General features: G+C 52.6%; 1 protein-coding gene across 3 annotated transcripts in view; it reads left to right on the forward strand.

The window, feature by feature from the left end:
- TJAP1 (tight junction associated protein 1) overlaps positions 1-14,260 on the forward strand; it is a 29,586-nt gene that overhangs the window by 9,167 nt on the left and 6,159 nt on the right. For 2 of the 3 annotated variants that reach the window (XM_030928301.1, XM_030928302.1), the window contains exons 3-4: positions 11,778-11,875; positions 12,864-12,995. Coding sequence is in view for 2 of the 3 variants with exons in the window: in XM_030928302.1 (XP_030784162.1) it covers positions 12,891-12,995 (105 nt within the window). In the remaining variant the exon portion in view is untranslated. The remainder of the gene's footprint in view (positions 1-11,777; positions 11,876-12,863; positions 12,996-14,260) is intronic. The other variant, XM_030928303.1, reaches the window with a different exon arrangement.

Below are 14,260 nucleotides of genomic sequence, written 5' to 3' on the forward strand. Positions count from 1 at the left end.
GGTTTCACTGTGTTCGCCAGGATGGTCTCGATCTCCTGACCTTGTGATCCGCCCGTCTCGGCCTCCCAAAGTGCTGGGATTACAGGCTTGAGCCACCGCGCCCGGCCAACTTTTGTATTTTTAGTAGAGACAGGGTTTCGCCATTTTGGTCTGGCTTGTCTCGAACTCCTGACCTCAGGTGATCTGCGTGCCTCGGCCTCCCAAAGTGCAAGGATTACAGGCGTGAACCACCATGCCCGGCCATCCTATTTATGTTCTAATAACACATCCCTAAGCAATCAGGAATGGGTTAAAGGAGGAGGTGAAGTACACACTAGTAGCTTTCCAGTAGCCTTTTTTTTTTTTTGAGACGGAGTCTTGCTCTGTTGCCCAGTTGGGAGTACAGTGGCGTGATCTCGGCTCACTGCAACCCCCGCCTCCTGGGTTCAAGCAGTTCTCCTGTCCCAGCCTCCCGAGTAGCTGGGACTATAGGCGCCTGCCACCACGCCTGTAGAGAGAAGGGAGAACAAGAGAGTTCTCTCCCTTGTCCCTGGGTGTGAGAATGTGCCTTGTATTGTGGCATATCTTTGCAGATGGTAACTTGGTGGGGAGTGATAAACTGCATTTTACGTTAAGCAGAGAGGGGAATTAGTGAGCCAGGCAGACTGGATCGTGTTGGATATCTTAGGCTTCAAGGGGACTAAGTCTCCTTGACTGGCCTTGAGTAGAAGGGTGGGACCTCTTCTTTGTTAGTTACTATGTTGTGCTAACTGCGTGCTAGGTGACATTTAGAATTTATAAAGGACATGGCCCCTCTTTGTGAGAAGCTTCTGTGCTGTGGTGGGGAACTCAGCACCCATCCCTTGAGAGGAGGATCTGCCTACCGAGAAGCCATCCTACACCCCAAAACCCTGGACTTCTACTCAGCTAACCAATAGGAGAAAACTCTGCTTATCATTTTGGGTACCAAGCGGTGGGTGGCCTCTTTATACCTTCACAGGTAGCCCAAGTAGGGAATTGAATCTCAGAAGTCTTTGAGGGTCTTGATATTAGGGCAGAATTGTCCTGGTTTTCCTGTGGCTGCCTGGAAAAGAGAGCTTTCCAGGCTTTGTGCTGGCATTGGAGACGGGAACTGGGTTCTGTCCCACTTCTACTTGTGGTCTTGGGCAAATCACTTGTCCTTTCTGACCCTCACAATGGGAGAGTTCCCTATTCTTTGTGCCTCACTGGACCATAAGCATCAAAGGAAGTATCGTGGAATGGAAAGAGCTTCTGGAATGGTAAAGCACAGTGTAGATGCAGGGTTTTTGTCTGTTTGCCTAGGAACTGTTGGTTTTGCCATAAACATATCCCTTGTATAAAATACTAACCATACAGAAAAATATACAAAATAAAAAGTAAGAAAATCCTCCCTTTCTTCTCCCATTGTTCCTGCCTAACTTGTTTCCCCAAAGATAGGGAACCACTGTTTGCCATTTATCTTGTACCCTTCTAATCGTTTTTTTTTTTTTTTGAGACGGAGTTTTGCTGTTGTCGCCCAGGCTGGAGTGCAATGGTGCGATCTTGGCTCACTGCAACCTCCACCTCCTGGGTTCAAGCGATTCTCCTGCCTCAGCCTCCCGAGTAGCTGGGATTACAGGTGCCTGCCACCACGCCCAGCTAATTTTTTGTATTTTTAGTAGAGACGGGGTTTCACCATGTTGGCCAGGCTGGTGCTGAACTCCTGACCTCAGGTGATCTGCCTGCCTTGGCTTCCCAAAGTGCTAGGATTGCAGGCATGAGCCACTGTGCTTGGCCTCTAATAGTTGTTTTATACGTCTAGATATTCCTCACCAAAACTTAATACTAATGCATACTCTTCAACACGTGACCCAGGAGTGGAATAGTCCCTGTTGGAGCCACTGAGGATCCTGGTTACAGCCTCCTTTGCAGCTGAGTGGGTTCCTCTGGGGCTGGTTCCCTGGGAGGAATGGAGAAGCTTTACTAGAGGGTCTCGCCACAGCAGGCACCGTGGCTGTCTCTGAGGGACATTTTTTTATTCTGAGATGAAATTGGCAGGAGTGTCCTTGAGTGGGAATCAGGATGGATATAACAGCGATGTGAGCATCGGCACTCCCATCTCACGTGTGTCTCTCCCCTTCACTCATTTCATTTTTGCTTGGGAAAAGAAAAATCATCTGATTTCTCAAATCCCATTTTAGTGCAGTGAGAGTCCCTGATTTCTTTTTTTTTTTTTTTTTTTTTTGAGGCGGAGTCTCGCTCTGTCGCCCGGACTGGAGTGCAGTGGCCGGATCTCAGCTCACTGCAAGCTCCACCTCCCGGGTTTACGCCATTCTCCTGCCTCAGCCTCCCGAGCAGCTGGGACTACAGGCGCCCGCCACCTCGCCCGGCTAGTTTTTGTATTTTTAGTAGAGACGGGGTTTCACCGTGTTAGCCAGGATGGACTCGATCTCCTGACCTCGTGATCCGCCCGTCTCGGCCTCCCAAAGTGCTGGGATTACAGGCTTGAGCCACCGCGCCCGGCCGAGAGTCCCTGATTTCTGAAACCTTGAATTAGCCATGTCACTTGCCACTCTTTTAAAAGCACACCAGACCCAGTTGGTGTTTTTGTTTTCCTGTGGGTGAGGATTCTGAAGGTCACCTGTCAGTGGCTGTGCTCAGTCTAGGGCAGGGTCAGGGCCTGTTGGAAGAGTTGCTGTCTTTTTTTTCTAGACAGTTGTCTCATCTTCATAGTCAGGCCTTGGCCTTTTTGAGCTCTTAGGCTGTAGTCAGAGCAACATGGGGAGCCCAGTGTGTAGGCAACTATTGGAAATGTTTCCTGTCTGCATGAATCTTGATCCTAGGCTGGGTCCACCTGTGTGGCCAGGGTGGTGACTCTTCCCTTTTTGACCCTAGTCATCAGAGAGCCTGCAGGGCATCCTAGAACAGGAGAGAGGACCCCTCTCCTGTCTTTTCCCTGCCAATATCTTGCCCTCTGCTAAGCATCAGTGGGTGTGGATATATGTGTTGTAGTCCTGTCCTCCCGCCCCAGGGGACACATCTTGTGGGGTCTCTGGAATGTCACTGCTTTTGCCTCATTTGCCTTGCAGTCTGTGAGCTGGAGGTGTCACTTCCCCCAGGGTGGTCTGGAGGCTTCATGGAAGAGTTGTTTCTGCTGTTGATGGGAGAGCTGCTTGCATGTTGCTCGTGTTGCTCGTTCTGAGAGGGGAGAATAGTCCATGCTGCTCCTCTGGGGCTGGCTCCCTGGGAAGTGCCACCCCTGGCCAGGTGGCAGTATGCAGCCTGCACTGTTGACTGGCCCAGCTGTAGGCCAGGCACACACTGCCCCATTGTACTGTGCTTTCCGACACAGCCCTTGTCATAGCCTCTAATTCTTGGGCTGCTTCTCTCCCAGCCCCTCAGAGCCTGTGGGAGGTGGTGGGATGGACCCTGCTGGCACTGGTGCGGGATGGGTGGCAGCTGCAGCTGTGGGTGGCTTTGTTCTTATAGCCTAGCTTTCAGAGTCCTGGTGCAGCCTGGCAGCAGTGTTTGGGGAATAGGCGAGATAGAAGAGCTGAGCCCCTTCTCCAGCAGCCGTCCTCTCTTTCTGTTGACCAACCAGGGAGGCTTGTTGCCTGAGGTCAGCAAGCTGGCCTCCCTGGTTGGCAGGGGGAGGGCTTGGCTTCCACCTGTCATGGTTTGCGGATGGGAGAAAGCCCCTGAGGGTCTGGTGGTAAGTCTGCGGTGCTTCCCGACAGGAGAGTGCAGTGTGCAGTGTGTCCCCTTGGGCATCCTGCAGCTTGCCATTCCTCTGCTTTCTCTCTGCAGCTCCGGAGTTGGGCTGCTCACAAACCAAGCTGTCTGTTTATATGGAGTGCCTGGAGGGCGTCTGCCATGAGTCTGTCGCTAACTGCACTAACCAGGAGAGCTGGCTGGTTGGGGAGAAGACACTAACCCTGTGAGTCTGACCTCGGCCAGCTAACCTGCCCTGGGGTGCCACCAGCAGGGCCTCTGTCCTCCATCCCTCCCCTGCAGCCTGGCTGCCTCCGTCCTTAGCTTCTATCACACCATCTCCTCTGCTCTCTTGTTCTTACTACCGGGTCCCTCTATTTTCCCAGTCTCCCTCTGCAATGGGTGGGGCTGTGCCCCCTTCACGGCCATCTGCTCATCACCAGCCTGCTGCTGGGCTCCACTGACCCCCCAACACCATCACCCTCCCCCAAGTCAGCAGCATGCTCCTCTTCACTTCTCCATTTAAACAGAATCGGTTGGAGTTTCTGTTGAATCTGTGCTTTTAGCACCAGAGTTTGAGAAGATCCCTCAGTTACCATGCTGCTGCTGCTGCTTCTCACGCCTCAGAGACAGATGAACTAGAGTGGGAAGGGATTTTTTTCCTAGACCAGATCATTTCCTCCCTTTATCAAGAAGGGAAGGTTGGATAGTGTCCCTGTTACTCTCACCCTAGGATAAGAAGTTAGCATCAGCTGCAAGATTCTCTTTAGGATTGGGGAGGTAGAGGAAAACCTTGGCCTGGTTCCAGGGAGTTCCCTGGGCAGAAGAGTGAAGCTACTTAAACTGAATGCTGGGGCCCTGAACCGGGGACCCATGTGAGACGTCACTCCCATTGGTGACCGTTGCTCTGGGAGGTGGAGTTTGGTCCCCCCACCTCTTTTCACGTCTGGAGCTTCAGGTGGACTTTAGCCATGAAAAGCTGGGAAGGGCGCCTCAGTAGAGTGGGGGCAGGACCTGGCTTCGGACTCCACACTGGGCTCAGAAAAGGTCCTGGCCTCAGATTGGGAGATGGGTGAGTGCAGCCTGGTGTGGAGAAGCTCCCACGCAATCCCTTCTCCCTCCAGGCTTGGGAAGGAGAGGCGGGTCTGGAGATCATGAGAAAGTTGATTGCCTGTTGTTTCCTGGTGTTCCACACAGGTCACTCTAGATACACTGTGGCTCTGGCTTCCGGAGGTGGTGCGGTTCTGGGGAGGCTGGACTGGGGAGCTTGAGACCTGAAGGCTGCCTAAGTGGATTCTGTTCCCCTTAGGCTGGGCGAGAGAAGACAGGAGCCTACCAGCATTGGGTGGGAGCTTGTAAATGGGAGAGGGTGTGTTATGGGCCCAGAGCGAGGAGGGTAGCACTCCCGAGCAGGATGATGATTTCTCAGAGGTTGATACATTAAGAGACCAAAGTTGATAGGGGATATCCATGTTAAGAAATATCCTTTTTTTTTTTTGAGAGTGAGTTCTGCTCTTGTTGCCCAGGCTGGAGTGCAATGTCGCGATCTCAGCTTACTGCAACCTGCGCCTCCTGGGTTCAAGCGATTCTCCTACCTTAGCCTCCCGAGTAGCTGGGATGATAGAAATGCACCACCACGCCCGGCTCATTTTGTATTTTTAGTAGAGACGAGGTTCTCCATGTTGGTAAGGCTGGTCTCGAGCTCCTGACCTCAGGTGATCCACCCGCCTTGGCCTCCCAAAGTGTTAGATTACAGGCATGAGCCACTGTGCCTGGCCCAGTGAGAAATATCTTGATGAAAATGCACAATATCTGAAATATGAATGTATGTACTATGCAATATTAAGGATTTATAGTACTGATCAATATCCATGTGGAAATGAATTTTATTGTATGATTAATAATAGTGAATGTATGATAGTTGATTAAGGAATAAACAATACCTGCTTATATGCATGTGGATTGATCTCGTAATGTATTATTATATATGAGTGTGCTATGTACAAATAAACATTTATAGTACTATATATTATTCATGGGGACTAGCAGTAATGCAGAGATGTTTAGGGACCCCAAATGGGGAGTTGACGAACTGGAGGCTTTCTTGACTTGGCTCTGACCAGGCAAGCAAAAGGACCTGGAGTTGAGGCCTGGTTGAGGGCCGGTCCTTCACTTTGGCCTTTCTTAGGAGAGGGCATGGGGTCTAATGTCAAATGCAGGCTATAACCTTGGGGACTTCTTGCCCTCCTTTTTGGCAGGGAGGGGTTGGTTTGCCTGGCTCTTTAGCCCCTGTTTCTGTGAAGTGTTTGTCTGGATGTGAGGCCAGTCGATAGACTTGGAAGTGTTTGCTCAGGTGGGAGCCAGGTGAGCTCTCACAGGTCACCAGCACTGTTCTGAGTCCTCAGGATTGCTTTGGGGCAGAATAATTCCCACTCTTTTTGGCTTTCAAAACCCTGTCAATCTGGTTTAGAGTAGGCCAGGGGCCAGTTCAGGGCTGCAGGCAACTTGTCCCGAGAGGGTGAGGTTGTACTTGCCCAGAGTGGGGGCGGGCATGGCTGTTGGAGGGGCAGCAGGGCTGGTCTGGGCACAGACTGACATCTTCTAGCCTTGTCTTCAGCCCAGAGCAGAACCTCTGCCCAGGCCCCACCCCATGAGCTGTTGGCTGCCTGCCTGCCACGCGCCCAGGATTGCTGAAGGCTTTGCTCATGTATCTCAGGAACAGCTGCATGCCGGAAACTGGGGGCTGGTGGCAAGCAGGAGGGGTACCCCGGAGACGACGTGGGAGAGGCCGAACCCAGCTTTGGTGGGGTCAGCCCACTGCTCTGGGGGACTGCTCTGCTATTCACGGGGAGCCAGAGGGAGAGTGGCTGTATTAATGGTGGAGGGAGTGGGGATCTTCATGAGCAATCCCCAGGACCAAGGCCAGGTCACCTGGTTCCAGGGCTGACCCTTGCAGGGTGGCCATTTGTGTTCCTTGGACATCAGTTGGGGGCAGAGACTGGATTTCAGAGGCTTGAGAAGTGGCCAGACTTGTGTGGCGGGAGTGTAGCTGACCCCCACTGGGGCACAGCTTCCCACAGGCTTGCAGAGTTCAGAGACTCCACATCCAGCACTTACAGCTCAGGACAGTTCCTGAGGGGGAGGCCCCAGTCCCTGTGTGATCAGACATTTGTGTTTTAGTGGTTGATGAGGGGCTTTAGGAAGGGCTTGTATTTATTGTTATTTATTTATACCCTGCTGGATTCCAAGGGAATTAAGGTGGCATACAACACAGCTGGCGTATTCTGAAACAGAGCTGGGTGTTCCTTTCATTTTAAAAGCAGTAGTGATTACTAACTTCCGTTTGACTTTGCTTGGTTGAATTTTGAAGAAGAGCTTGGATGATTTTCATGGTAATGCGTGGGCCCTCCCTGATTCAGAAGCCTGTGTTCATTGACTCCTCAAGGTCTCTCACTTGCTTGATTCATTGACAGCTGAGAGCAGAAAGGCTTCGCAGTAGGTTCAGAAATGATCTGAACCCGGATAAACTCTTGGGGCCACAATTACCTAAAGCAGGTATTGGTGATGTGGAGAGTAGGAAGGTAGTTGCTCTCTGGGGGCAGGGCAGCTGCTCCAGGATCAGGAGAGTTGTGGGGTGAGGTAGTACAGAACGTGGGGAGCTGGAGGAGATGTTTGTTGGGGAAGGCTGAAGTTGGAAAAGCCAAAGAACCATATCCACTCTGGATTCCTGTCTCCCTCTCCTGGGCTGGTGTTGAAGAGAAGGCCTCAGCCTCAGCTGGGAGAAGGCTGGATTCTTGAACTTCCTTTCCTCTTCTGCATCTCTGACTTTGCCTAAGCCTTAAGCATAACCCCGGAAAGGATGGTAGAAGGGAAGTGGGATGGCATCTTTGGCTCTTGGGCTGGAAATTTTTTGCTGTTGCTCCTGTGGGTGCTTGCTGGGAACAGTAAGATAGTATATTGGGGAGCAGCAGGATTCTGAAGAGATTCCTCTCTCATACCACTCTGTCTCTAGCAACAGCAATCTTCCACCACAGTGGAAGCCCCTGATCAAATATGCATACCCCCAAAAGGGAGCAGGTATAAGTTCCATCTCCTGGTTAAAGAGTGATGCTTGGCAAATTTTTTGTCCTTTTATTAAAGGACACTGCTCAGCCAGCTTCTGGTGCAGATCATGCCTTACACCTATCTCTGTCTACACTCTGCTCAGCTGTTCAGAGGGTTCACAGTGCAGCTCTGCTGTGCGTGCTGAGTCCCATTTCTAATGAAAGTAGACTTTGTTCTCTGAAGGCAGCTAATCGTGCCCCATGGGCTGTAATCAGGGAGAAGGTATTTAATACAGGGCAGGCGGCAACAGGCGGCCTGCACCGACTGGCAAATTGCAACATGGCAATTAGAAAGCTATCACCCCTCTCTCCACCCCAGCAGATAGGAAGTAGAGTCTATCCTTTGAATTGATTTTTGAGTAAGCGAAGAATGAATGTTATGCAGAGCATGGCAGAAGCTGGGGTTGGATGGGGTAGGATGAGGCAGGGGCAGGGAGGGTTGAGGAGAGCCCCTTTTTCTTCTCACTTCACTTTCATGGGATGGGAAATGGTTGCTGCTACTCTGGGTGTCTCCCTCAACACTGCCTGCAGGTTCAGCCCGAGGAACCCCAGGCCATGCTGAGTCAGCGAGAGGTTTTAACCTAGGCCTCAACCTTTCTCCCAGGGCATAGCTGTTCTTATAGAACAGACCCAGTACGTTACCTGGTAGTCCCACATCCTGAGTCATCTGCCCTTAGTTCCTCAAGGCTTAGGTTTAGTTTGGCATGGGGGTGGGAGTGGGATTCTTCCTCGTTAATTTCCTTTTTTTTTTTGTTTTTTTGAGACGGAGTCTCTGTTGCCCAGGCTGGAGTGCAGTGGTGCGATCTGGGCTCACTGCAATCTCCACCTCCTGGGTTCAATTTTTGTAGAGACAGGGTTTCACCATGTTGGCCAGGCAGGTCTTGAACTCCTGATGACCTCAAGTGATCCGCCTGCCTTGGCCTCCTAAAGTGCTGGGATTTACGGGCGTGAGCCACCATGTCCGGCCAGCCCTGTTGATTTCCTGATCTTCCTCCAGAAGACCATTTTCTGGGAGGTGCCCTGGAGCCAGCTCAGCATCCAGAGGCCAGGAGGCCCCAGAGGCTGTCGTTGACTGCCGCTCGCTTATCATGGGCCATGGCCCATTCTGAGTTGTCCACCTGCTCTCCTTTGGGACCTTTTCTTCCCCACATGGGATTGGGAGTCCTCCTTGGGCTGAAACAGTCCAAGGCAACTTGGGAAACCTTTGGGTGAAGGAGGTGTGGCCAGGGGAGGCTGCACCTGGTAGCTGAGTCTTCCTGGAGGGACCACTCTGATGCCATCTGCCTCACCCCTTTACCTTCTCCCAGCTTGCAGGCCGAGTGTCCCAATACTTCTCTCTTTGTTGTCCACTGCATCTTGCATTGCTGTCCTCCTTGGGTCTGTCCAGCCTTCCCTGCACACCTTCCTTGCCTCCAGTCAAGGACTGTAGGCTGCCAGGCCTATTGTATTCCTGTTCATTGCTGGAACTGTGGGCTCCTCACGGGCTGGATCTGGGGCACTTAGCAGATTTCAGAAGTTGGAGCTAGGGCCTGGGTGTTGGGCACACCCTGTGTTTATGGACACAGGGCAGTAAGTGGTTGGTACACATCTCCCTCGCAGCCTGGTGTTGAGGAACACCATGAGCCCCCTGGTGGATTGTCTTCCCAGTGGGCATTGCCTTCTGCTTCCTTAGTTGGGAGTGGTTTCCCATCCCTGTAACTCTGACATATGTGGAAAGAGTAGGCTGTGGTGGAGAGAATAACCTCCTGTCACCACCACCCCCATCCCCAGAGTCTGTGTCTGCATTTACTGCCCATACCACAGCCAGCCACCTTCTCAGGGTACTCCTCGCCTAGCAAGCCAGATCGCCTCTGGCCATGGAATCCCTGGGGATAAATACGTACTGTAGGGCCAGGGAGTGGGGCTTGAGGTCAGGGTGAGGCAGGAGGAGCTAGAGGATGTGTGGCAACTAGAGCCCGGGCTGCAGGGCATGGAGTGAAGCAGCCCTCCCTACAGGATTGCCGGACACCTGAGCATGTTCATGTCCTCCCTGCCTGCCTGCTGTTCATGCAGGTGTCTCGGTACCAAGAGGACAGCATGAGCCTTGCGAGGAATAGGGACAAGGAAGTACAGAGGCGGTTGGGAATAGAAGAGGGGCACACAAAGGGGCCTGCAGAGAGAAGGGGCTTCCTCAGATGACTGGGGAGCACGTGGGGGAAGGGAGCTGGGACCTGGACCCTCTGTAGAGAAGGGGAAAGGCAGAGACCAACTCTCTGAGCTGCACCTTGATTTTGTAGAAGCTCTTGACTGCTCTCATCTCTCACTCTTCCATCTCTGGCCCTACCCTGTTTTCCAGCTCATGCACCTCACACATTTACCCTCTGAGTATCAGAACCCACATACCCAGGTGGGTTTAGGACTTTCTAGGCCTCTCCCTCAGGCCATAGGAGCACCCACCCTGGGCCTCTCTGGAGGGGCAGCCCCAAGGAGCCTGTTGGGGTGACTTGTTTGCTCCCTACACCCCGGGAATGTGCCGTCCTTTCAGGCCCGCCCACCCAGATTCCTGTGCAGGGAGTCAGCCGACACAGCATGCTGCATGTGCCCTGTGGGGACACGTTCTGCCTCCTGTCGGGAGGAGGCTGGCGGCCCGTGCCTGTGCTGCCGCACCCCAGCTCCCCGCAGAACCTCAAGCCAGGGCCCAGGCTGTCCAGACAGAGGAGGTAGACCACTCCTGCTTCCCCACCCTCCCTACCCCCTCACCATTCTTCCTGCCCCAGGCCCTGTTGGAATGTGACAGGAGTCATGGCCAGGGCATGTCCCGACAGTGGGAACACATGCTAAAGCCCGCAAGGCTTCCCTCAGCCTCCAGCTCTGTTTAGGTTGATGGGGGCGGGAGGAGATTGTTTTTTCTGCCCAGAAGGCCACCTGAGGTTACTGCCTGATCACTGGTGGCTGCTGCCCCCATGCTGCAACCCAGCTAATTACAGGTGGGGGACAGGGAGGGGTATGGGCCCATCTTTGAACCTCAGGAGGTGGGAGGGGCTCTCATAGGACACTCAGTCCGGCCACCTCTGTGTAGATAAGGAACTGGGTTATCCAATGAGGAAGGGCATTACACAGGGTCCCATGGTGTCAGTGCTGAGCCTGGAGCCCAGGTGTCTCCAACGCCCCATACTGGAGTTTTCTTCGTATTTCTCAGCCTTGGCACTCTGGGTATTTTCTGTTGGGAATTATTTGTGGTGGGAGTTGTCCTATGGTTGTGGGATGACCAAAGCATCCCCAGCTTCTACCCACTAGATGCCAGTAGCACTCCTTCCCTTCAGGTTTCAACAATCAAAAATGTCTCCTGACACTTGCTAGACGTCCCTGGGGAAGGAGGGTGGGCGCCAGACGTCCCTGGGGAAGGAGGGTGGGCAGAATTGCCTGGTTGAGAGCTACTGCTCTGTGTTGCTCCCTTTTCAGATTTCTTCTCCTAGCCCTGCGCCTCCTCATTGCAAAGGCCGGTGACCATCATCATTATACACCAAATAGCCTTGGGCCTCCTTCTGGAAATGCTAGGTGCTCTCTTTCCATCATTTTCTCTATCTTCTTGGATCTTTGTGAGGCTTTTTTCCTGGTGTTCTCATTTGTAACCCATGTTCCCCAAATCTCTTAGTTGTTTCCAAACTCTGAGAGGCCTGGGAGATGAGGAGGACAGATGTGGAGTAGGGATAGGATGGAACCGGACCTATTCAAGAATTGGGCAATGTGCTGAGACCATAAACACACAGACACACGTATCTCATCTGGGACTGTGACATTACTGTCATGGAGAAAGGCAGGAACCCAGTGCTTCCAGTCATCTGCCTCCAGCTGCTTTTCCCTCAGGCCCCCTGTTTCATGGCCTTCCTGCCATGGTTCTCCCTGGGGGGCCTTCCAGGTCCCAGACCAGGCAGGCAGGCCTGTAGCACTGACAGACAGGCGGCTGACACCTGGTTTCCACTTTCTTCCCTTCTCTGGTTTCAGGAGCTGTTGGCCAAAGGAAGTGGAGGGGCCGTGGGATGCGGAGAGCCAAGGGCTAACTCTCGGACGGCGGAACGGAGAGAGCTGCCGACAAACAGACGGTATGTCCCCGATGAGGCCTGTGCCCTCAGCCTGGCTCTTTTCTGGGGAGGGGCAGGTGAGGGGGCAGCCAAGTGTTCTCTCTCGGTGGGGGCTGGTGAAAAGAGTGGTGGAGGCCACAGGGGTTTGGCCATCAGTGGTCGAGGCCAGAGAGCTCTCTCAGGCTTTGAGATTCCCTCCAAGGATCCTGGATTGGATCCCCAAACTCACATTTTTTGGTTTATTATTATTTTTTAAATTAACATTTATTCAACATTTCCTAAGTGCTTTACATCATCTTCACAACAGCCCTATGAAGTTGGTGCTATTCTTAGCTGGGCACAGTAGCTCACACCTATAATCCCAGCACTTTGGAAGGCCAAGACAGAAGGATTGCTTGAGCTTGGGAGTTTGAGCCTGGGCAATAAAGTGAAACCCCGTGTACAAGAAATAGCCAGGTGCAGTGGCACATGCTTGTGGTCCAAGTTACACAGAAGGCTGAGGCAGGAGGATTACTTGAGCCCGGGAGGTTGAGGCTGCTATGAGCCAAGAGTGCGCCACTGCACTCCAGCCTGGGCAGCAGAGCAAGACCCTGTCTCAAAAAAGAAAAGAAAAAAAGAAATTGGTGCTGTTTTACCACTAATTTAGAGTTGAGAAAACTAATGCATAGAGAGTTTTATCTTCTGAGGCCTTCAAAGGAGAGTGGAAAGGAGGGTGGTGGGCTGCTTTGAAGGCTCCCTGCCCCACTCTTAAAACCTAGGTGTCCAGGCCCTAGGCCCTGCTTTTCCCACCCATCTGTTCCCCATTGGACCCATGCCCCACCCTCTGGCACTCCTTTGACTATGGGGACTGACACACCTAAGGTGTGCCCTTCTAGTGACTCCAGTAATGGCCCAGGCCTATCAGCCTATGTGGTGGCCTCAGCATATGTCTCCTTTCACCATCTTTGTTTTTTCTCAGTCCAGAGTCCTTCTGGCCACATCTCTGAGCCTCCCTTCTCCTCCTCCTCAGCAGGTGGAGGAGCTGTCACCTCCCAGAATGACCAGTGCCGCCCCCGCCCCTGCTAAGAAACCCTACCGTAAGGCACCACCAGAGCATCGGGAGCTGCGATTGGAAATTCCTGGATCTCGGCTTGAGCAGGAGGTCAGCAAGACTGGTACCCCAGCCTGACTGGCAGAGGCAAGGCCTGTGAGGCTGGGTGTCTGGCTGACTTCTCCTGCCTGAGCTTCTGGTCCCGAGTTGGGGTGAGAGTGGGCCTTGCTGTTGCAGGCCTGAGGTCTCCTAGCCGCAGCAGTGCAGGTGGGGGCAATGTAGGCTCAAGGGGGACTGTCAGTGAGTATACATCCAAATGTCAGGGAACCCCTGAGTCTTTGTATCTTAGCATAAATGATCCCATATGATATTCTCCCTGCAAGAGGCAGCCCAGTAGACTGAGGGGTACCTAACCTGCTGGTGGATGGGACTCTGGTCCTCCATAGTGGAATAGAGCCATTCAATCTGTGTCCCCTTTGAGGCATATCAGGAGGCAGTGCTACAGCCACTTCCCACCAGCACAGCTGCTCTTCATTGTCCCCAGGAAGTCCGGCCCTTCCTCCAGCTTTGCTTTGTTTGGCTAACATTTGTTGAATACGTACTCCTTGCCAGGAACTGTTAGGTCTGGACTCTGCTCTTCAGGGCCCTATAGTCAGCTGCAAAACATGGGCTCTCCTCCCCCATTAACCTCACTCACAGGCAGAAATGAAGGCCACAGTGGTTTACTGCCCTTGCAGCCATGTCTCCACCTGGTCGCAGTGCGTGGAGCACATTTAAAGAACTTGAGACGCAGCACATGCTGAGCATCAGGCATACTGTAACCTGCTTTGGTCAGATTCAAGGTAGAAAAGCCATGACTTGCTCATTTCAGTTCAGGGAACATTAAATTAAGATGCCAGCTATTATGCTAGGTGCTACCCAGCGAGCATTACCTCAGTTTTATAAATGAGGGAACTAAGGCTCAGTGAGGTGAACGCTGTATAATCAGTATGCGGTAGAATAGGGTCAAATCCTGTTGTCAGAGTCAATGGACAAAGGAGGCCACCTACCTCCATTTTCTGCCTGAGACTGCACTTCTGAAGCAGTCAGCTCTATGTAGAATAGGCCCCTTGACGTTTCCCTCTTGCAATAGCATGGGCCTGCTCTGCTTTGTGGTTGGCTGAACTTGACTTTTGAGCCATGACTGCTATAGGGGTTTGGGGAAGATGGGGCAGGAGGTTACCATAGGGGTTTGGGGAAGATGGGGCAGGAGGTTAAGAGCCAAACAAGACACTTCTTCCCCTTAGTCAGGATTAGCCCTCTTCTCCCATGCACTTGTTCCTCCTGAGCCTCTGCAAGGGCCTGATTCTGCCTTTGTCTTTGTCCCAAGGCTGAGG

The sequence above is a fragment of the Rhinopithecus roxellana genome, chromosome 4 (genome assembly GCF_007565055.1).
Source record: "Rhinopithecus roxellana isolate Shanxi Qingling chromosome 4, ASM756505v1, whole genome shotgun sequence".
Lineage (NCBI taxonomy): Eukaryota > Metazoa > Chordata > Mammalia > Primates > Cercopithecidae > Rhinopithecus > Rhinopithecus roxellana.